This window comes from Equus asinus, chromosome 4 (assembly GCF_041296235.1).
Source record: "Equus asinus isolate D_3611 breed Donkey chromosome 4, EquAss-T2T_v2, whole genome shotgun sequence".
Classification (NCBI taxonomy): domain Eukaryota; kingdom Metazoa; phylum Chordata; class Mammalia; order Perissodactyla; family Equidae; genus Equus; species Equus asinus.
Genome location: NC_091793.1, coordinates 76,378,383 through 76,400,937, shown reverse-complemented (window position 1 = coordinate 76,400,937; position 22,555 = coordinate 76,378,383). Strand labels below are relative to the sequence as shown.

The 22,555-nt window shown below is 33.8% G+C and overlaps 1 protein-coding gene across 1 annotated transcript in view; it reads left to right on the top strand.

The window, feature by feature from the left end:
- The window catches only part of ACTR3 (actin related protein 3), a 56,040-nt gene extending 34,001 nt beyond the window's left edge, over positions 1-22,039 (top strand). The window contains exons 5-12 of the mRNA XM_014859007.3: positions 2,113-2,208; positions 3,580-3,687; positions 8,739-8,882; positions 10,636-10,809; positions 15,990-16,082; positions 16,287-16,412; positions 19,601-19,684; positions 20,808-22,039. Of these exons, the coding sequence (XP_014714493.1) occupies positions 2,113-2,208; positions 3,580-3,687; positions 8,739-8,882; positions 10,636-10,809; positions 15,990-16,082; positions 16,287-16,412; positions 19,601-19,684; positions 20,808-20,903 (921 nt within the window). The 3' untranslated portion in view covers positions 20,904-22,039. The remainder of the gene's footprint in view (positions 1-2,112; positions 2,209-3,579; positions 3,688-8,738; positions 8,883-10,635; positions 10,810-15,989; positions 16,083-16,286; positions 16,413-19,600; positions 19,685-20,807) is intronic.
- The last annotated feature ends 516 nt before the right edge of the window (positions 22,040-22,555 follow it).

The window sequence follows — 22,555 nt, the reverse complement described above, 5'->3', positions numbered from 1 at the left end:
TTTTATCTTTTTAATCACTTCAAAATGAGTTGCCAATGGAGTCTTCTCACCTCTTGATACTTTAGCATGCATACCATCAGCTAGAGTTCATTATTTGTTTATAGTTTTTTTCTTTTATATGAAATTTGCATTCTATAAAATACACAAATATTCACCCTACCATTCCATGGGTTTTGACCAGGTGTTGGCATAACTTCTCTAAATATTTTCGGCTTTGTGGGCCATATGGTCTCGGTTGTAGCTACTCAGCTCTGCTGATGTGGCAGGAAAGCAGCCATAGACAATACTTAAATGAATGGGTTTGGCTGTTTTCCAGTAACTGTATTTACAAAAACAAGGGGTGGGCCGGATTTGCTCTACAGGATGCATGATGTAGTTTGCCCATCCCCTGGTTTAGACAGATGCATACATCTGTGTAACCTAAACCTTTATCAAGATATAGAGTATTACAGGCAGCCTGGAAAGTTTTCTCACACCCTTTCCTAGTTAGTCCCTACCCCCATGTCATAGAGGCAACCACTGTTCTGATTTTTTCCAGCACAGGTATTTCACTGTATAGATTTGCCTAACTATTCATTTTCCTCTTGATGATCACCTGGGCTGTTTCCAGTTTTTGACTATTATATGAGTATTTTGGATATTGAGAACCTTTTATACAGGCCTTGGTGTGGACATGTTTTCGTTTCTCTTGTGTAAATACTTAGATACGGAATTGCTGTGTCATAGGGTAGGTGCATGATTGATTTTATAGGAAACTTTCAGAACTTTTTCCAAGGGGTTGTACCTCTTTACACACCCACCAAGAATGTGTCAGTGATCTAGTTGCTCTACATTCTATCCAGCATTTGGTGTGCCAGTCTTTTTAATTTTAGCCATTCTGGTGGGTGTATAAGATTTCTCATTTTGGTTTTAATTTGCATTTTCCTGATGACTGATGATGATGTTGAGCACTTTTTCATGTGGTTATTAGCTGCTTATATATTTTCCTTTGTGAAGTCCTCTGATTATTGTATATAAAACTTCTGTTTTTCTTGGAGTTTATAATTGCCTTGGTTTTTTAGTTTGCTTAATTTTGTATATACCTATCACTAGTTCTTGAACATAGTTCCAAACTCTGCTAAATAAGTTTAAACACATTTAAATAGTAGTTAAAGTATTAAAGGTTTTACATATGGAAAAAGTCTGCTCCTAGTGGTTTTTTTTTTACTTTATAGTGTCTTTTGAATTTAAAAAATCATGTAATTTGTAATGAATTGAAGTTTTATCAGTCTTTCCCTTAGTAATTTGTGCTCTTTAAATTTAAGGAATCATTCTTTACCTCAAGGTCAAAACAATAATTCTTCTGTATTTTTTAAGTTTAAAAATTTTGCCGTTCGTGTTTAAATATTTGAAATAACACAAAGGATCATAAGAACCAGAAGTCTTACCCAGTTTCAAACTGTAATAATTTAAACAATTCAGGTAATCATGAGACACAGTCAAAACATGAATTCCATGATTGTGAGTGCTGTTCCCTAGATCCTGTCTAGGATTTGTTCTGGCCCAGACATAACCCATAGGTTTCGTGATGTATGCACATAACTTAAACTGAAGAGAACTATGTAAACATCTCCATTTTATACTCTTACCAGTTATATAACTTCTATAACATTTTCCAGGAAGCTGTGCCATAAATTTGTAGAATCTTGGCATATTTTCTGTAATTGTAGACAAATCAGGTACATCCTGCTAAAAGCATTACGTAGATGAGGATTTTTCCACTAGAAAATATCATTGGTATGTTTGCCTGGAGGCCTGTCATTATCATGGTTTCTTTACAAGGTCATGTAACTGGGTCTTCTCCCTTTCTCCCTCCTTCCTTCCCTTTCTCAATGCTGAATCCTTCTAAGTGGTGTGACAGGAGTTGTTTCTTTTTTTTTTTTCATGTGAGTAACCATATTGTTTTCATGTGTGTATAGATCTCTTTGAGTTCTGTAGTTTTTCTTTGTGGTCTGTGTGTCTATCTTTGTACCTCTAACTTTAATGACTTTTAAGTACATTGTTTGAAATGAATTATTTCTCACTTAAAAATAATCTGATATTGTACATTTAAAATGTTGTTCAATTTAATAGACTGAACCTCCACTGAATACTCCAGAAAACAGGGAATATACTGCTGAAATAATGTTTGAGTCCTTCAATGTTCCAGGCTTGTACATTGCTGTGCAGGTAAGCAAGTTAATAAGTCAAGGTAAGCTTGACTCTTAAATTTTCATCTAGTTTAATTCACTCCTAAAATATATTTTTTATTCATAACCTCAAAGCATATTATAGTTCTTTCCTGAATCGATAATTTAGAAATCATATTGTAGTAAATGAAACTGTTTACACAGTGAAAGAGAAATGTTAAAGAAAGTAAGTTAATGGTCTTTGGATATTTCAAGGCCTTTCATAGACAGAAATAAGGGAACTAATATTGAGTGTTTACTTCATGTCAGGAACTTTGTATACGTATTCTTTTATCCTGGTAATATTCATTGTGTCCATTTTTCATAGTCTGTTTTGATTGACTTACCTTTAGGTATTTTTGACCACCCTTTCCTTTGTGCCCCTCTGTATCCCATGTATCATAAATCCTTGTAATATTTTATTGCACTTAATTTGTATATATATATCTGTATGGAACAGCTTCTCTCCCACCCCTTGGATCAGAGCTCACCTCTTTCTTATTTTTTAACCCCATAGCAAATGTGATATCTGGCATATCACAAATGCTTAGTTAAGTATATAAACTATTGTATAGTTCTGTTAGCCTGCAATGAGTATAGTGTGATACTGCGTTAAAAAGGAAGATGGCCTAGATATCTTTCTAGGTCCCTTTCTGCCATTATATTGTAAGTAGGTAAAATAAAGCCAGTTTAGCTCTGTTTTTAATTATTAATCATACATCTTGTTTGAGGCTTGGATTGTATGAAATTTAGTTTTTTACAGAAGAACTAGTGTTAATTTCTTAATTTTCAACCTTTAAAAAAAAATTCTTTTTCATAGAAAAATGTTATCTTTGTTTCCTAATTAAATCATAGTATTTGGAAGTGTGCATTGGCTTTTTCTGTGGTTAAATCACTTGTTACATATTCCTAAATGCAGACTGCACTTAAAAAATTTGGAGCTGATCTTATGAGTGATACTTGTTTATAACCGTCTATGTATTGAATAATTTGGGTGGTTTGTGTACTTCTCTACCTTACTTTCACCTTACTTTGTTGTTTGTAAGAAGCTTGCCCATATAAACATAGTTTAAGTCCTGGCAATCTTAGTACTGTAGTATTTTGTCTTCTACATCTTTTTGGCTTTAGGAGAAAAATGCCCCTCATTAAAACATGGAAAATTTATGATTATGCCCATAAAAGCAAATATAAGCCTGTAAGTTTGTCTTAATAAAATGTAGGATGTGAACAATTTAATATTGCATAATATAAATTAATTTTGTGTATTTTCTTTCCAAAGATATTACATTAAAATTGAATAAAGTACTCCAATAATTTTTTTTTCTATGTCTTTGTTTTTATTTTTTGCGTATCTTATTTCTTTTTGTTCAAGGCTGTTCTTGCCTTAGCTGCATCCTGGACCTCAAGACAAGTAGGAGAACGAACGTTGACTGGTACGGTAATAGACAGTGGAGACGGTGTCACTCATGTCATTCCTGTGGTAAGGATATTTTAAAATTACTGAACAGGGCATCAGATAACACATCTGGCAAAGTTAAGTTTTATGAATTAATAACACTTTTTAAGAATTTTAGAGATTACACTGTAAAAGTTTGCTGTAATTTGGCCATTGGTTTAGCTATAGGTGTATTTTGTTCAAATTATTATTAAAATATTATAAATATATTCCAAAATGTTTCGTCTGCTATAGGTTTGCACTGCAGTTACAAGATAATTAGAAAATTATTTGAAATAGTTTCTAATTCATAATGAGGAAATCATGAATTTCAGTATCTGAAATGGGATTGTATTATTCCTTTCTTTTCTTAAGCATGGAATTCTGTTTTGCAGTTTGGATGTGTCTGTGTTAGCCAGTTGATAGTCTCTCTTATCCTTATTTAACAGATTTCAGACTGGTACATAGGTTAACTAAATAGCAGTTAGTTTTAAGCACATGTCTGTTAATGACTTTTGGGGAATTATTTTTTTGAATAAAAAACTCCAGTTATGATTGCGCTTTATAGTTTATTTAGTGAAAGCATGTTAAGAAAAATGCATCAGATTGGATTGTTGTCAGAAATAGCATTTTTCTGCCAAGGCCTATGTGTTTCCAATTCTTAATGATAAATTAGGTTTTTGATTATGCCTAGTAGATTCAAAATGACTACTCAAATTCATACTAATCATTATTAGACGGGTATATATAGAAAGATTTATTTTGTAAAATAATTTTTATATTATACTGAATATCATGTAAGGAATGAAATTATTTTCAACTTTTATTTCTTCATTATTCTCATGCCTAGTTTTAATGCGTCAAGCAACCTCTGTTGAGGATTACATCCTCGGAGTGACTATGTTTGGATTAGATGTCATAGTCCACCCTCCTGATGTCATAATAGTTTTAGTAATAATTGCCTTTTTTTACATAACAGCTTTCTTGAGATATAATTTATACGCCATACTATTCATCTATTTAGAGTGTACAGTTCAGTGATTTTTTTTTGTATATTCAGAGTACATCCATTACCACAGTTAATTTTAGAACATTTTTATCATTCTGAAAAGAAACCCTGTATCCGTTAGCAGTCACTCTCCCCCTAATAACTTTAGCCCATGGCAACCATTAATCTACTTTCCATCTGTATGAATTTGCCTGTTCTGGATATTTCATATAACTGTAATCATGCACTATGTAGTCTTTTGTGGCTAGCATGTTTTACTTAGCCTATCATTTTCAAGGTACATCCATATAGGATGTATTGTACTTCATTTCCTATTATTGCCAAATAATATTTCATTGTATGGATATAACACATTTTATTTAGCCATTGGAGGATATTTTAATATCTTAGCAATTAAGATGTATCCAGCGTTTGATGGCCTTTTATAGTTTAGTTGTCAGCATATTTTTCTTAGTGGTACATAAAGATTCTTGAAATTTTCATTTAAAATTCTCATTCAAACCTCAAAATCTATGATGTAGATTCTATTATCCTTTGAGGACCTCAGTTTACTCGTTATAAAATGCAAATAAGTGAGTTGCCTAAGATCACCAAATAATAGGTTGTGGGGCTAGAATTTGAACTGGTTCTCTCTGACGTCAGCCTTTTCTTAACGTCTACACAACTAAGCAGTAATTTCAGTATCTTGAGAATTAATATTAGAATAGATAATTTGCAAATAGAAATTAACATAAAAAAGAAAAAATGAATTTTAGTAAGGATATTAAGAATTGGGTATTCCTGTTCCTTTTTTCTTTGCCTGCTTTCTTTTAGGGAATCAATGGAATATTTTTGTAATTCCATTTTATCTTCTTTGTTGACCTATTAGCTGTACTGTACTTTGTTATTATCATTTGTTTGTTTTTTGTTGATGGTGGTTCTAAGGTTTATAGTAAACATCTTTAATGTATCACAGTCTACAAATAACATTTTACTATTTCATAAATAAGGACTGTACAACAGTATATTTCCCCTCTAGTCTGTACTATCATTGTCACTCATTTTACTTCTGTATGTTAGAAACTCAATAGTACATTACTAATTTGTTTTGTTGTGATAGTTTTTTTTTTAAAGATTGGCATGTAAGCTGACAACTGTTTCCAAACTTTTTTTTTTCCTGCTTTTTCTCCCCAAATCCCCCCAGTACATAGTTGTATATTTTAGTTGTGGGTCCTTCTAGTTGTGGCATGTGGGATGCCACCTCAGCATGGCTTGATGAACGGTGTCATGTCCGTGCCCAGGATCCAAACCGGTGAAACCCTGGGCCGCCAAAGCAGAGCGCGCAAACTTAACCACTTGGCCGTGGGGCTGGCCCAGTAATATATTAGTTTTGCTAGGGCAGCTGTAACGAAGTACCACAGACTGAGTGGCATAAACAATAGAAAATTAATTTTTTCACAGATAAGGAGGCTAATCTGAGATCTAGGTGTTGGCAGGGTTGGTTTTTTCTGAGGCCCCTTTCTTTGGCTTGTAGATGGCTCATTATTCTCCCTGTGTCTTCACATGGTCTTCCCCCTGTGTCTTATGTCCTAATCTCCTTTTTTACATTAGTCATATTGGATTAGGGCCCACTCTGATCACCTCATTTTAACTTAGTGACCCCTTTAAAGACCTTATTTCCAAATACAGTTACATTCTGAGGTATTGGGGGTTAGGACATCAACGTAGGAATTTTGAGAGGGGAGGGGCACAACTCAGCCCATAACATGTAGTCATCTTTAAAAGAGATTTTGAAAAAGAGATAAAGTTCTTTTATAGTTACTCACATACCATTTCCAGTGCTCTTTATTCCTTTGTATAGGTCCAGATTTCTATCTGGCATTTTTTTTCCTCCTAAATTACGCCTTTTAACATTTATTAGAGTGCTGGTCAGCTGGTGAATTCTTTCAACTTATGTAGATCTTTTGAAAAAGCCTTTATTTTGTCTTCATTTTTTAAAGATATTTTTGCTTGGTATAGAATTTTATACCAAGTATAAAATATTTTTTCTTTCAGTATTTTAAAGATGTTACTCTACCATCTTCTGGCTTACCTTGTTTCTGAAAATGTCTGCTGTCATTCCTGTGTTTGTTCCTTTGAATATAATATTTCCTATTTATCTGGCTGTCTTCAGGATTTTCTCTATATATTCCTGGTTCATTAGTTTTCAGCAGTTTGATTGTGATGTATCTAAATGTGGTTTTCTTTATTTCTTCTCTTTGGGGTTTATGGAGTTTCTTATATCTCTGGATTTGTAGTTTTCATCATATCTAAAAAGTTTTTGTCTATTATTCACACAACTTTTCTCTCTCTCCTTTCCCTCTTCATCTTTGGGGAATCCAGTTACATGTATATTAGGCTGCTTGAAGTTGTCTCATAGTTCACTGGTGCTGTGTTCATTTTTTCTTAATCTTTTTTCTCTATCAATTTGGATAGTTTTTATTTCTTTGTCTTCAAGTTTACAATTTTTTCTTTATTGTCTAATCTACTGTAGTCGCATTTAATGTATTTTTTATTTCAGATATTTTTCTTCTTAGAAGTTCTGTTTGGGTCTTTTTATATCTTCCATTTCTCTCTTCCTCATATTTCCATTGATCTTCTTGATCATATGGAGTATATAGTAGCTATTTCAATGTCCTTGTCTGCAAATTCTATCATCTTTGGCATATGTTTCTTTCTCTATTGATTGACTTTTCTCCTGGGCAAGTGTTGTATTTTTCTGCTCCCTTGCATGCTTATAATTTTTGACTGGGTACTATATGTTCACGTTGTAATGTCCTGGATTTTTGGACTCCTTTAAATATTTTAAGCTTTTTTCTGGGACATAGTTAAGTGACTAGGAATCAGTTTGATCCTTTCAGGGGCTCCTTTTAAGCATTACTAAGCAAGTCCAGAACAACCTTTTCTCTAAGCCGACTTTGTTCCCACTCTTGAGGCAGTACTGTTCTGAGGACTCGATGTCATGTGTTTGAGGTCTTACAACTCTGGCTAATGGGAACGTAAGGTGTTCCCAGTTATGTGTGAGCTTTGGAGCTGGTTCTGCCTACTCTTTTCCAGAGGTTCTTTCTCTGTTCTTGATGTTTTCCTCACATGAATGTCATGATTACTAGTCAGCTAAGATGTTACTCTCTTCAGATCTCCAGAGCTCTCTGTCTGTGCAACTCCTTCCACTTTAGTAGTCTTAGTTGCAAACTGTAGCCACCTTGACCGTCCTGAAATCTAAATCCTGTAGCCTCAACTTAGTGAGACCACCAGATTCTGTTTGGGTTCTCCCTCCGATTATTGCTGCCTGGCAGTGAGATGGGATGTTTGTAGCACTCACCTTACTTGTTTTCCCTTCTCTTAGGGATCACTGTCCTACTCAGCCTGTTGTCTACTGTCTGAAAACCTTTATTTCATATAATTTGTCCTGTTCTCTCTTTGAGGTGAGAGGATAAATCCAATCCTTAATATTGTCTCATGACCTGATGAGACTATCCCTAATATTTTTTGTTAATGAAATTTAATTGTGCTGCATTACTTTACTCATATCAGTAAATTTATGAATTCTTTCTTTAGAATTTAATTATTTGGCATTATGATGGTGCTTGGAATGCCTTTGGCTTATGAAATAGATACCTACTTTATTAGGTAAAATGATAGCTAGTTTGTGCATTAATGATCAAATTTCCTACAATACAGTCTAAATTTTTTAGTGAAATTATAAAATATTTAAAAATAATATCTGAAGTCTCCTATCTAAAACATTTAAGATTTTTGAAATCTATTATTTCTATGTTGTTGAGTCATTTCAGTCTTGGTTATATACTCTTGTGAGTGGTAGAATAAATCTAAGTATGTGGTCGTTCTGGTTTATAATATCAGTACAGTATTATGAATTTTCTGATAAGTAAACTGCGAGGAATACAGTTGAGGAATAAAGACTAGAAGAATACTCCTGAGAAAAAGCAATACTAGAGAATGCAAAACACTAAACTGAGAAATTGGTCTTTCTTAATTGTTAATTATTTAGCTTGTATTAATTTTCAAAGCATTGAAAGTAAATTTGACACTTCTTTTTTCCATCTAGGCTGAAGGGTATGTGATTGGTAGCTGTATTAAGCACATTCCAATCGCAGGACGAGATATAACGTACTTTATTCAGCAGTTGCTGAGAGATCGAGAAGTAGGAATCCCTCCAGAGCAATCCTTGGAAACTGCTAAGGCAGTAAAGGTAAAAGTAATGATGAGAATGTAGTTCATTTAGAAATTGAAATCAAATTTATAATATTAACGTGAAAAATTCTTAAGTGAAGAACAGTACTTAAAAAAAAACTTGGTAGCCTGTTATGAAACATTACTCAATTATATTTGTGTTTTCTCTATATTACTTGTAAGGAAATTATTGGAGATTAACAATCCTTTGCCTGTTCTCTCCACATGTCACATTTATTTGAGAGAACTAACAGGTAACATTTATATCAACTGACTTTAACATACATTTTTGTCATTATTCCCGAATTTTAGTGAAAATAAATAATTAGTTCACTTGAGAGTCCTCACATCTCAATTTCTTCACTGAATTCTTTATTTTAATACTAACAGTTTTCTTTCACAAAAATTTTTTTGATGTAGTTGATTCATTTGGCTATTAGAGATGACGGTTTGCTCAACTCTTATGGCAAATAGACGAAAAATGTGAAGGCTGTGTAAGGTAGTTTAATAATTTGTCTGCTTTATAAGTCTTTATTATGATTCCTACAAACTATCAAAACACTTAGCATTGCTTTTGAAATTTATCATTTGCCAACATACCTAAAAAATTTCAGTGGGTCTCTCACGTATGTTTTGAATAAGTAAAAGCTAGATTGCCCTGGCAAAAGTAACTTCATTTATTTGCCTATCTTTGCACGATTATAGGATTTTCCCTGGCTCTTCAAAGGTTAGGAATGAAAATGAATCTATTGCTTCCTAGAAAGTAAAGGAATTAATAAATGGCTGCCAGAGTCACCCCAAGTTTGTGGCATCAAAATTAAATACGTAAAAAATTAATATGAACACTATTGTTTCAACATCTTTGGGAAATCTGTAGAGTTTTAAAACGTAGCAGAAACTCCAAGGATTTAAATCTGTTCTTGAGAATACTGATACTGAGTCTAAATGTCTTTTAAGGATCAACATTTCCATCTTCCAAAGTTTGCATAAAGAAGACCTAATACAGCATAATCAGATTGTCCTTTGTTTTCCAATATTCTTTCACTTTGTCTTTTATCAGTTATAATTGCATGTCTCTGGGATATAATCCTTATTGTATAAAAATATGTGAAGTGTATGTTTTTCTTTAAAAAGCAATATGAGACTGGCCATCAGGAGTCCATAAATTGCACGTAGAATGTTGTAACCCATAGCGTTTTAAACTGCATTTTTCATGGAAACTTTTACTTAGGGCATATAATCAAATATGCAACAGTTCAGCCTTGTAGGTGGTATAGTGAAAATTAATATTTTATATCTTCAGCCTTTTTTCATTTGTTCATTTACTTAGACCATAATCACTTTTGTTCTAAAAAAGTCATTAAAGATCTATAGTATTTTGTGTGGTTGTATCAACTATTTATTCTCCAGTTCTGTGTATTTGTTATGCTCTCTCCTCTCTAGAATACAAGCTTCATTAATTACTGAAACAGTGTAAAATGTTGGATGACATTAATGAATGTTTTCATGAAATAACATTAAAATAATAGAAAACTCTCTTCATCAAATCTTGCTCTAGTCATATATGAAGCCAGAAGTTATGTGTAGGAGATGGTCTGTTTATTTGTAATGCACATATGATAATATCCTAACATAAAATTTTTTGCAGCTTAATTTCCTAATTTTATTTTCTGAAGATGTATTTTCATTTGATTCTAATTTACTGAAAATATGCCATCCTTTTTTACTTTTCCTAAAACAGGAGGGGAAAGTGACTTTTCTTTTTTTTCTAGGAGCGCTATAGTTATGTCTGCCCTGATTTAGTAAAAGAATTTAACAAGTATGATACAGATGGAACAAAGTGGATTAAACAGTATACTGGAATCAATGCTATCTCAAAGAAAGAATTTTCCATTGATGTTGGTTATGAGAGATTTTTGGGACCTGAAATCTTTTTTCATCCAGAGGTAAGTATTTTTAGATGAAATTGTTTTGAAATATTCAGCAGAAAATAACAGTCAGCTATAAAATATTCAAAGAGAATGAATCTCAGGAACTTTCTGTTTTATACTGTAGTGAGTCATATTTTTCAAGAAAAAGAATGCCACTGTTAAAACAGGCTAAACAGTTAATATTTTTCATAAATTTAGAAAATGAGACTTTTGCCTGTTTGTGGCTTACGTAGGATCATGGAAAGAGAGGAGCTTTTAAAATTTATGATCATTTAAATAAAATATTTTGGGAAAGGTTCTAGAAAGTCATCCTCCCCCCGCCTTGTGTAAAATGATGATTATGCAAAGAACCTTCAGTTGACTACTGTCATAACAAAATATTAAACTATTAGCAAAATAGCCTTCTGTCTCCATGAAATGTTAACAATATACAGGCTGTATTAAATTAATGAAATATGTGCTTTTAATAATGAAAAATTCTTCTAGTAACTTAGTATAAGAAATTTGACTTTATTAATGAACTTATTAAATGCGTATGCTATTTAGCATCAAGAGCAATTATTTTTTAATATTGTGTTTTTACTCTGCAAATAGTGAATATAGTTTTCATTGTCTCAGTTTAAGCATTGACTAGTCAAGATGAAAAATTATATTAGTTTGCTCTTATCGAGCTCAAACAATAAGAGATGAGTATGTAAACAGGTAGAGTTGCTCTAATGAATGCATGTATTTGGTGAGGGCATAACAACAAGGAGCGTCTAAGTCTGCTTAGGAGAACCAGGGAGACTCCTTAGAAGAGATAACAGTTGAACTGAGACTTAAAGGATGAATGTGTTTTCCTCAGGCTGTTATGTTAGGGGAATATATATATCTGGCAGAGGAGATAAGCTTGGTAGAGGTCTGTGATATGAAAGAGCTAGATAATAAAAGTATAAAGAAAGGGAGTGGTAGTTAGATGGATCCCCAGGTGGGGGTGTTCGTGGGCTGGATCATGAGGGACTAATATGCTGTGCAGAGGAGTTTGCTGGATTCTGTACTTGGGCAGATATCTTCAGCATGGAAGTGGCATAGATTTATGTATGGTATTAGAAAGGCCACTGTGGCTGCACTAAGTTGGATAGAATGGAACAGAGGTGTGAATTGTGTTGGAAACAGGTGAGTTTATTGCAGTTTTCCAGAGGAAGGATAGATAATGTCAGTAGGTCAATGAGAATGAGAAAGGAGCTGAGAGAAAAAGACTAAAATCAACATGACTTACTGATTGCTTAGATGTGAGGGGAGTAAGAATATGAAGAATCTGTAATGATTTCCAGGTTTGTAGCTTGAGTAGCTAGATGTGCCATCCACTGAAATTAATACTGAAGGGAAAGAATAGATGGGATAGAAACAAGAGATGAGTTGATTATGCATCTTTAAAAAGGTTCAAAAATGAACACTTGGGTTCAAAGGGTTGTGAACTGAGGTGTGTATCCTGGAGTGAGAATAAATGTGAAGTCGTCCGCATATATGGGGCAAAGGAAGAGATTGGCTAGGGAGAGGAGGTGGAGTGGGAAGAAGGGGAAGAATGGAGCCCCAGTGAACAGTGCGTTTTATGGACATGAAGAGTAAGAGAAACCTGCAAAGAATACTGAACACGGAAAGGGAGAAGACAAGCCAGGGGACTGTGGTCTTAACGTTGAGAAAAGTGAATGTTTCAAGGAGAGAGGTTAAATAGTGCCAGTTGCTACAGTGAGGTAATAGAGGAAACTCGAGAAGTACTCATGGGTTTTTAGCATGCAGAGTATTGGTGGTCCTAGGGGAGCATTTCAATGGAATGGTGTGATAGAGGCAGTTTGTTGAATCAGTGAAGGTTTGGGAATTGACAGTGTGGACATCCTGTGAGGTGGCTCTGAAAGAAAAACATAGTGGCTACTGGAAACTGGTAAGAAGTCAACTGCAAGAATAATGCTGAGGTTAGTATTATTTTTAAGAGAGGTTACTCCAGTGACAGAGGTAAGGAGTTAAGTACGGGTACAGGAAAATGTGGGAAAAAGCTGGGAACGGCAGAGGGGCAGCCAGGTAGTTCAGGAAATTCATCATCATAGTTCATAGTTTTAATTTTTTCATGAAGTAGCATCAAGCTGTTGTGTTGGGGGAAGGGATTGGATGTAAGGTTGAGGGCTGGGAGAGAATAGTGACTTTTATAATCCCTAGAGAGGAGAATTGAATGGGTGACTAGGGAATGCATATTAATAGTAGTGGGGCACCACTGAAGTAGATAGCCAAAACTTTTAGTCATACAATATTATATTATCCCCCAGGCAGTTCTGGGAAAGGAGCAAAGGATTTTGACAAGGCAGAGGTTAAAGTGTTGCAGAATAGAGAAGAGAGGGAATCCGGAAGGCTGAGTTACTTAGAGATAGCGGGGGATGCAGGCAGGTATTGGCGATCATGGTGAATTGGCATATAGTCATAAATTGGGAATATGCATCAGAAGGATAAAGCATTGTGCAGGTAAGTGTATGGGAGATTTTAAGATTTTAGACAGCACATTTTCTTTGCAATTTTTAAAATAAAACTTAATTAAAAGGATATATGCACATAGTTTTGGAAGTCAGATAACACTAACAGGCTTAAAACAAAAACCGCAGCTCCTCACCTCCTGCTCCCTCTCCCTTACCCTTTTGTGTTCTGCAGAGCAATCACTAGCTCTTACTTAGCCATTACTCTTCGTGATTGCCTCCAGATTTCCAAATACTGTGCTTGTTCTGCTGCTGCTTGATATATCAATGTACATAGTTTGTCTACTAACCTCCTTTTAGGTTAGTTGATTGTTTTTCTAGACCTTCTTTTCCCTCAGCCTGTCCATATGTTATGTTATACTTACTGGCTAAATCAATAGTATTATATAGTATTTATAGCATTATACCTGTGAATGTTGTTCACTTTTGATGCAGTAGTGTAATGTGATTAGTTTTTCTCTAAAAACTTATCTTTTTCCTATATTTTTGTTTTGTTTCTTCATTTGTGTCATTTTGTTCATTTATTCTTCCTTTCATTTATTCATGGGGGTTTTAATTAATTGCCTGGTTATACAAGGTATGGAAGGGAACCTGGGGGTCTCACTTATTCCATGTAGAGAATTTTGATGATTTCTTTTTTTAAAGTCTTGTTTTGCCTTTCTTTGTGTGGTTTCTTTTATGTTCAGTTTCTTGGAGTTTTGAAGGTTCTACAGGGTGAATTCACTTAACCAGTATGCCCCTCTGGAAGTACTTAAGATGTAACATTCCCTTTTTGTCCTGCAAACAGCATTGAAATATTTTATTCATTATTTCCTTGCCGCCTCTTTTTGTCCTTTGGCATTTACCTTTCCTTTTACTTTCCTCTGTCATTTCAGTGGGTATTCAAGAGGATGGAGAGAGAGAGAAGCAACCTCATGTACCTAGAAGTCAGGGCAGATTTTCTTATGGGGCCATGTATATGTGAGTGGCTTAAGTAGAAGTGGATTAAAGGTCATTCAAGTTAAGGAACCATCAGTTGTTTTGAAGTTGAAATGTTAGAGATATTAAAACCCCAAGTTAAGGACAGGAATTAAGGTATTATAGAAGATCCTGAACCCAAATCCTAGATGAATAGGATCATTACTACAAGATAGATAATAGTATGGAAGATAGGAGATATCTTGGATTTTAAAGGAGGAAGCATGAGTAGAATATTCCTTTTTTTTAAGATTGGCACCTGAGCTAACAACTGTTGCCAGTCTTTTTTTTTTTTCCCTGCTTTTTTCTCCCCAAAGCCCCCCAGTACATAGTTGTATATTTTAGTTGTGGGTCCTAGTTGTGGCATGTGGGACCTCCTCAGCATGGCCTGATGAGCAGTGCCTTGTTGGCGCCTAGGATCTGAACTGGCAAAACCATGGGCCACTGAAGCAGAGGGCGTGAACTTAACCACTTGGCCACAGGGCCGGCCCCAAGTAGAATATTCTTTACAGATGTCCTTACCTAATGCCTTGACTGTTTTAAAAACCCTGAAACATTATATGGATTTTGTGTTTTGAGTGTCACCTTATTTGGAAACAGTTTATTTTGACTATGGAATGAGTATTCAGCTCATTTTTGTTATTCGCAGTAGATGTTCTATAAAGTTACTTTGAACACTGAGTTAGCAACTACTGACCCATTTTTCCTAGGGGAAATACAGGGTTAGGTTCCTGTCAGCCTTGGGTAACAACATTTTTGTCAACCTTTGGATAGATAACCTTGTTTTGTGTGTGTTTCTGTTTAAAGACACGTTATTTGATTTATATTGTCGGTTGATTAGCATTGGACTTGTGGCCAACAGCACTATAACTCATGCCTGAATGAAGCTTATAACACATACATTTTCTCTGTCAGGCACATCACAGCTGTCTTGTGTTTAGGAACAGTAGACAACACTTCAGCTTGGGTGCATTTAAAGCAGCAAAATCACCCACAAAATGAAAACTGGCACTAAATAAATTGTCACAAGGACATATATAGTGTGAAATCTGAAACGAGAAGGCAGAGCATTGGCTTGTTTGACCTTGGCTGTGAATGTGCAAGTCAGTCAACTCAAACTTTCACAGCTCTGCACATGCACATACCCATGAATGACTGAAAACACTACTAGTGTTGAGTTTGGGCTTACAAAAAAATTTTAGCGAGTAGGCAAATTTGCAAATACCAAATCCGTGAATAAGGAGAATTGACTGTACAACATTTTATCTATTTTGTACTCGATTGATGGACTTATGGGTTGTTTTTGCTCCTATAAGCAAAGTTTTTATGTAACAGCACACGTATATGGGAGTTCCTTTGGGGTTCTAAGAAGTGGAGTTAATAGTGTGTACATTTTAGATTTTATTAGATATTGCCAAGTTGTTCTCCAAAATGGTTACAGCAGTGTATCTTCTTATCAGCAGTATGAAGAATTGCAATTTACCCAGATTTTTGCCAGCTCATGGTATATGTGTGGCCTTACATTTTTGCTATTCTGATGGTTATAAAATGGTATATAACATCATTTTAATTTCTTCTGAAATCACTGATTTCAACGTCTTCAGTTTGAATCAGAGACCAGAATTTATGGTTTCTAAAAGTCCTTTGTTTTTGAATTGAAAACTTTTTCAATTTTTTATTGTGATATTAACTCAGTAGTGATCTAATCTCTGTCATATATCCAACTTTACTTTTCAGTTTGCTAATCCGGACTTTACTCAACCTATCTCAGAAGTTGTAGATGAAGTAATTCAGAATTGTCCTATTGACGTCAGGCGTCCTCTCTACAAGGTCAGTTTTTACAGCAAAATTGTTATTCAAGGTCATACTTTAAAAAAACTTTATTTTCTTTCTATCGTTAAATATTAAATTTAAAAACACCTCTCTTCAAAAGGATATAATAGGATTTTAGTACCGTTTCCTGTATCTTTAGAATTTTTCTTCTTTCTCTTTAAATAAATATGATTATTTATTTGTTTTTCTCCTCTAATATAGAATATTGTCCTGTCTGGAGGTTCAACCATGTTCAGGGACTTTGGACGTCGCTTGCAAAGAGATTTGAAAAGAACTGTAGATGCCAGGCTGAAATTAAGTGAGGAATTGAGTGGTGGTAGATTAAAGGTTGGTTTTCTCAATTATCGGTGGGAAGGTTGAGGGTGCCTTGATTATTGTAATAGAGATGGGAAATGTCTGCCAACTTTTGCTCTTGTTTAGGAAGAAAAGAGGAACCTATTAGATATTCTCATGGAAAGTGGTTAATGTTATAAATTTATGTCCACGATATTCTTGATCATTTGATTCCTCTTGGATATTACCTCTATTTCTGGAAAGTATCCTTAGTTATAGCTGTGAGAAAGATTTTTTTGGTATTTCTCTATACAGATAACTTATATATAGTAGATTCCTTTCATATTCCAGGGATAATATTCCTTATGGATCCATAAAATTTTAAATACTCCTGTAGAAGGGACAATAAAGCAGAGTTGAGTGAGAGATGCTGATGTTGGGTGGTCAAGCCTGCCTTCGCAGACTGACTAGCTTCCCATGTAGCAGCCTCATAGTTGCAATCAAATTGGTGGTTCAGCAAAATAACCTTTCTGTTATGTCCTAGACTTTTGGGCTTGCTATCAAAAAATCAAAATTAATTTTAAATTCTCAGATGTCTGCTTTATTTTTATGAGGTAAATTTTCAATAAATTTTATGTTTTATCCTTGTTAAATGTAGAATATTGAAACAAAACATTCATCCAGAGGATATATTGCTAAATAAAACACATTTTATTCAACTTGGAAAATTACCAAGAATGAGGGCTCCATCAGAGACTACCACAGTCGTTCAAAATTACTTAAAAGTAAAATACAACACTCTAGGGTTTGCTGCTTGTTGAAATATTACATGACAGCTGACTGTTTTCAGCTCTTAAATTTTGATTGTCTTAAACCTATCCCATAGAGTACAGTAAAAAATATGTTTAAGTAGTTGTTTAGTTTGTAATGACTCATTACAGATTCATGAAATGAAAAAAGAAATGCTGTTTTTGAGTATAGTGTTTCAATAAAGTAAAAATGTTTAACATACTTTTAAGCTTCTTGTACATTTCTAAATAAGAAATGAGGGGTTTTTTTCCCCAGTGATGTCAGCATTGTACTGACATATCTAACTATATACAAAAAACCCTGTATGCTAGAGGGCTCTGCTTCCTTCCCTTTTATTTTATTTGATAAGTTGTTTTTATAAATCTTTGTAACATGTTAATATATCTGTATCTAAATCTGGCTTTATTCTCTTTCAATTTGTAATTTTTAATTGCAACCAAATAGCTTTTTCTAACAACAAAAAAAGCCATATCTTTTTATGACATGCAAGTTTTAAACTTTTTGTTTTGAAATAATTTCATACTCACAGAAAGGTTGGAAAACCTCATAGAAGGAATTCCTGTGTATCGTTCATAATTCCTAGATTCCCCAAATATTAGCATTGTATCATATTTGCTTTATTATTCTGTTTCTATAAATATATGTATATACACAAATGTACACACATACCTACACATGCAAAAACTGTTTTTTTCTGAACTATTTAAGAGTGAGTTGCAAATGTGATGACCCATTACCCCTGAAAGTTTTATTGTGTCTTTCCTGAAAACAGGACATTAAAATAATCAAAATCACAAAATTAACCTTGATACAGTATATTATCTAGTTATAGACCTGATTCAAATGTCACCAGTTCTCCCATTATTGTCCCTTATAGCAAAAGGAAAGAAAATACGTATTGTTTCTGGTCTAGGATCCAATCCAAGATGACATGTTTAAATTAGTTATCATTTCCCTTCAGTATGGATCAAGTAATCAGTCTTTTTTGTCTTTTATAACCTTAACATTTTTTGAAGATTACAGTCCATTTATTTTGCAGAATGTTTCTCAATTTGTGGTTGTCTGGTGTTTCCTCGTGATTAGGTTCAGATTACCCACTTTTGGCAGTAATAGGACAAAAGTGATGTTGTATCTCCTTTTTAGTACGTTATATCACTAGACAGATGACATGATTTGTCCCATATGTTAACTCTGATTATTTGGTTAAAGTTGTGTCTGCCAGGTTTCTCTACTGTAAAAGTTCTTTTTTCCTTTATATTTAATAAAATTCGTATGGGGAGATACTTTCAGACTACGTAACTATCCTGTTTCTCATCAAACTTTCAACCACTGGTTTTAATATCCATTTTTCTTTCCTAAAATAGTTATTACTGTGGTAGTTGCCAAATGGTATTTTGCAAATCCCATCATTTCGTCTGTTTTTTCTTTTCAATTTACTATAAGAATTTTCCCTTCTCTATTCTTTTATTCATTCAGTAATATCTGTATGAACTCCAGATTTCTCATTTATTCTATAGGCTATATCATTAATATCATTGCAGTATGGTATCAGTTTATGATTAATACTATTAATTTCGTTAATTTTGATGCCCAGATTGTCTCAGATTTGGCCAGTGGGAGCCATTCATGGTGGTTTTTATGTCCTTTTGATGTGGCCCCATTATTTTTGAAGCACTTCCTTACTTTCTGGCACAGCAAGATGTTCTAGGCTCAGCTTGCACTTTCTCTTCTCCAGTCTTGGAATCAGCAATTTGTCTTTCAAGGCACCTTGTTCCTTTTAGTGGAGAATTCTATTAAGTTTAGACACTAGGTATATTCCTTGCTACTGGGTAGTCACTGCTTCTAGGCCTTCTTGGTGCACACACACACACATCTATGTCTAGTTCTCAATATAAATTAAAAACCATGAATTCATACTGACACTGCCAGTTCCAGAGTACCAGAAGGTTTATTCTAGCCTTGTACCTTTCCATATTTATAATGACAGTGAGAAACCTCTGACAATGAGAAACCTGGCTTCCGTTATCTGCAATTGTGTTTGCTCAATCCTGGAATATGTATATAGTAGTTTCAGGATTGTTAATCCATACACTGTGAGAAATAAACCTATGAAGTACAGTTCAGTATTTGCTTAGTTTTTGTCTTAAGCCTGAGGGCATAGTCATAATGCTGTGTTCACAGGTTACTTGGCTTACTCCCTTCCCCTGCTTCAGTGTGGTTATGCTTTTTAAAAGAAATAAAATTAGCTTAATTTGTTTCTGTTGTATTCTGTTTTGTCCTATGCACCTCTTGCATCTTTTAAATTAAATTTTTATTTATTTATGTTTGAGTATGTGAAATATTACATATTTATGTGTGTACATTTAAGATTAAAAGATACAGAAACTGTTATTTGAATTTACTGTTGAACTGATCTTACCATGTCTTTTTAGCCAAAACCTATTGATGTACAAGTCATTACCCACCACATGCAGCGATATGCAGTTTGGTTTGGAGGATCGATGCTGGCTTCCACGGTGAGTCAGATGAAGCTTACTTTTAAAATTTGGGGGTTTTTTTAGATAGAAGAATCTATCAGTACTTATACAGTTTAGAAGAACAAGGAAAATTTCTTTAAATTTTATTTAAATATTGCATGGGAAAATTTTAAAATTAGATACATATGTACATAGTATTTTAAAAAGTGGAAGTCATTTGGATTTAATGTTCGTGTTTTTCTTTGCTTGCTAGACATTGTTTTAGAGTGAGCATTTAGAGCTTTCAAATTTACCTGTAGGGAAAATTGTTTTAACCCTGTGGTAATACAGATATCAGAAGGTCATTGGTTTTTTGTGTAAATATTTAAAAGCATTAAGGTAAGAGTTATGTTTCATTGCACAGGAAGTATAATGTAAACTGAGTAAAGGGAGTTGTTCTAAGCCCTCTTCCCAAACCAAAACATCTTAAAGCCCCTTTAAAAGATAGCATAACGTCATTAGCCTAGTGAATGTTGCTGCTTCATCCTGTAGTCCACAGAATATTGAATAAAATGAAGGAAGTTTTATCTGAATTATTGAAAACTATACAAACCTGGATTTAAAACCATTTAAAAATAAGAGCTAGAAGTTACTTTCTTCCTTAATTTTAGTCGTCTTCCGTTGTGCCATATAACTTAGTTGAGTTTGTAACTTTGCCCTTTGAGAAATGAGATGAGAGGGCATGAAATAGTCTGTCTATCCCAGAACTTGAGTGAGGAAAGCAAGTTGATCTAGAAGTTTCTGTAGCATGACTAAGTGTAGTTTATCTTTACATTAGATTAATGCTGCTTCTTAAAGATCATTGATTTGATATATGATGTGGGAAAGCCTCAGCAGAATAGTCTGGGCATTTGAAAATCAATCTTCCACTCCTCAAAATTTCAAAATCCTAGGAGAAACATGTTGAGGAGGGGCATGAAGGGGCGTGAGTTAAATGCTCATTTTCAGTTCTGATACAGATTTTTAGCTGACTTTAAGTCATGGTTGCTAGAATCTCAAACTTCATTTAAGTACCCTGGATGGACTAATAAAAAACATTTTAGGTTTAACAAATTTATTTTAAAGCATATCAAAAAGTGCTCGATTTTTGACCTTTATAAAAATACATGTTTTTTATTTTCAGCCTGAGTTCTACCAAGTATGCCACACCAAAAAGGATTATGAAGAAATTGGACCTAGCATTTGTCGTCACAATCCAGTGTTTGGAGTCATGTCGTAAAATTGACTCATAGTTACGGGGGTTAGGGAGGCGGGGAAGAAATAATCTTTCTGATTACCTGTTTTGTCTGGATGGCTGGTTTTGAAGTTTTAAGCCTGACTTGAAATAAGAAGACCAAACGTAATTATACAGGAATATTTTAATAAATATATCAACATGGGAATGTAGAGGAGAGCCAAAATGATTAAGTTTTTTTTTTTAGATTAAATATTTGAATCTTATGTGTAACAAAAAGAAGTGGGTTTTAGTTCTTTCTGTGCCCTGATATTTTGTATATTATTGAATTATCCAAGATTTGATGGGATTTATCGGTATGTAGATAGCTCTATAATGCTTGAATTGTACACTTCTAAGTGGGCAATGCAAGAGCTTGTTTATATTTCATACTTTTTATACTTTGAGGAAAAAAAGTCAAAGAAAAACTAGTATTTGAGGGAAAAAAGTGACCAAGTAAAGGATAAATTAAAAAAATAGCCTCATGAGACTTGGCATACACACACACTCATGGGATTCCAGTTATTACGAGTTGCTTCTATCCCCCGTACCCCCACAATGATTTTCTTTGCAAGTGCTTTTGGAACTAAGAAGCTAGTATCTTGGATTAACTGATGCCTGCTTAGTGCTTTCTGATTACTCGCATTCTGTTTCTTGCTTTAAAGGAAAAGTAAAGACAAGACTGTTGGATCAGTATTGCAGTTCTGTAGTGTCATTTCTTATTAAAAACGAATAATTTGATTACCAAAATTGGTATGTTTAAAGCCTAACACCATTCTAATAAAGGCACAAATTTCTTTTTAAGACTTGTTTCAAGCTCTTTAATCTCTTTATAAGTTAACTAATAAATCTATTTTCTTCAAACTTCTGCAATAGTTCTTTAAAATCACAACAGTTGGTTAGCAAGCTGACTTTTTTATGTGCTCTAAACAAATAATTGTGAACTTTTAATATGTTGAGTGCTTTCATTTTGATAACTGGATCTCCAATTGATATTTTCATTTGTATAACTCATTTGCAGTCTGGAAATTTTTTTAGTGCCAGTCCCTGACATATCATGGAAAGTTAATTTTCTTTGCATTTTAAAATATCTGGATCATGAAGAAAACGTGATGAAAATAAATTAAAACTGAATTACCTTTTCTAATGTTTTTTTTTTTTTGGAAGCAGTGTCATGTGTTTATGTATTTTATATGATTTCTGTTTCTATTGGAAAAGAAGGATTCATTGGAATCTGTATAATGTGTATGGTAGAAAATTTCTTGTGAACTGGAAATGTTACCAGTTTATAGAAGACTAAAATGGGGAATAATTTGGGCTTTTCAGAACTTAAACAGTAGTACCAGTGAACACTTGAACTTCCTTATCCATGAAAATAACACATAGGAGTAGTATACCTCTATCTAAAAGTTAAAGAACAATTAAAGTGTTTTTGTTGTTTGTTTTTAATGTAAAGATAGAATTGGGGACTAAACTTTAGTTTTTATTTAGAGTGCATCTGGATATTGAAAATTATATGAATCATTTATGTGAATCTTAATTCTTTGCGGGAATAAAGAACAAACTGTATGCCCTGTGGTGGTAGTAGTATCAGTATCAAAGATGTTTTTTTACTTGAAAAAGTATTTCATGAACATTGTAAAGAAACTATTCAAACA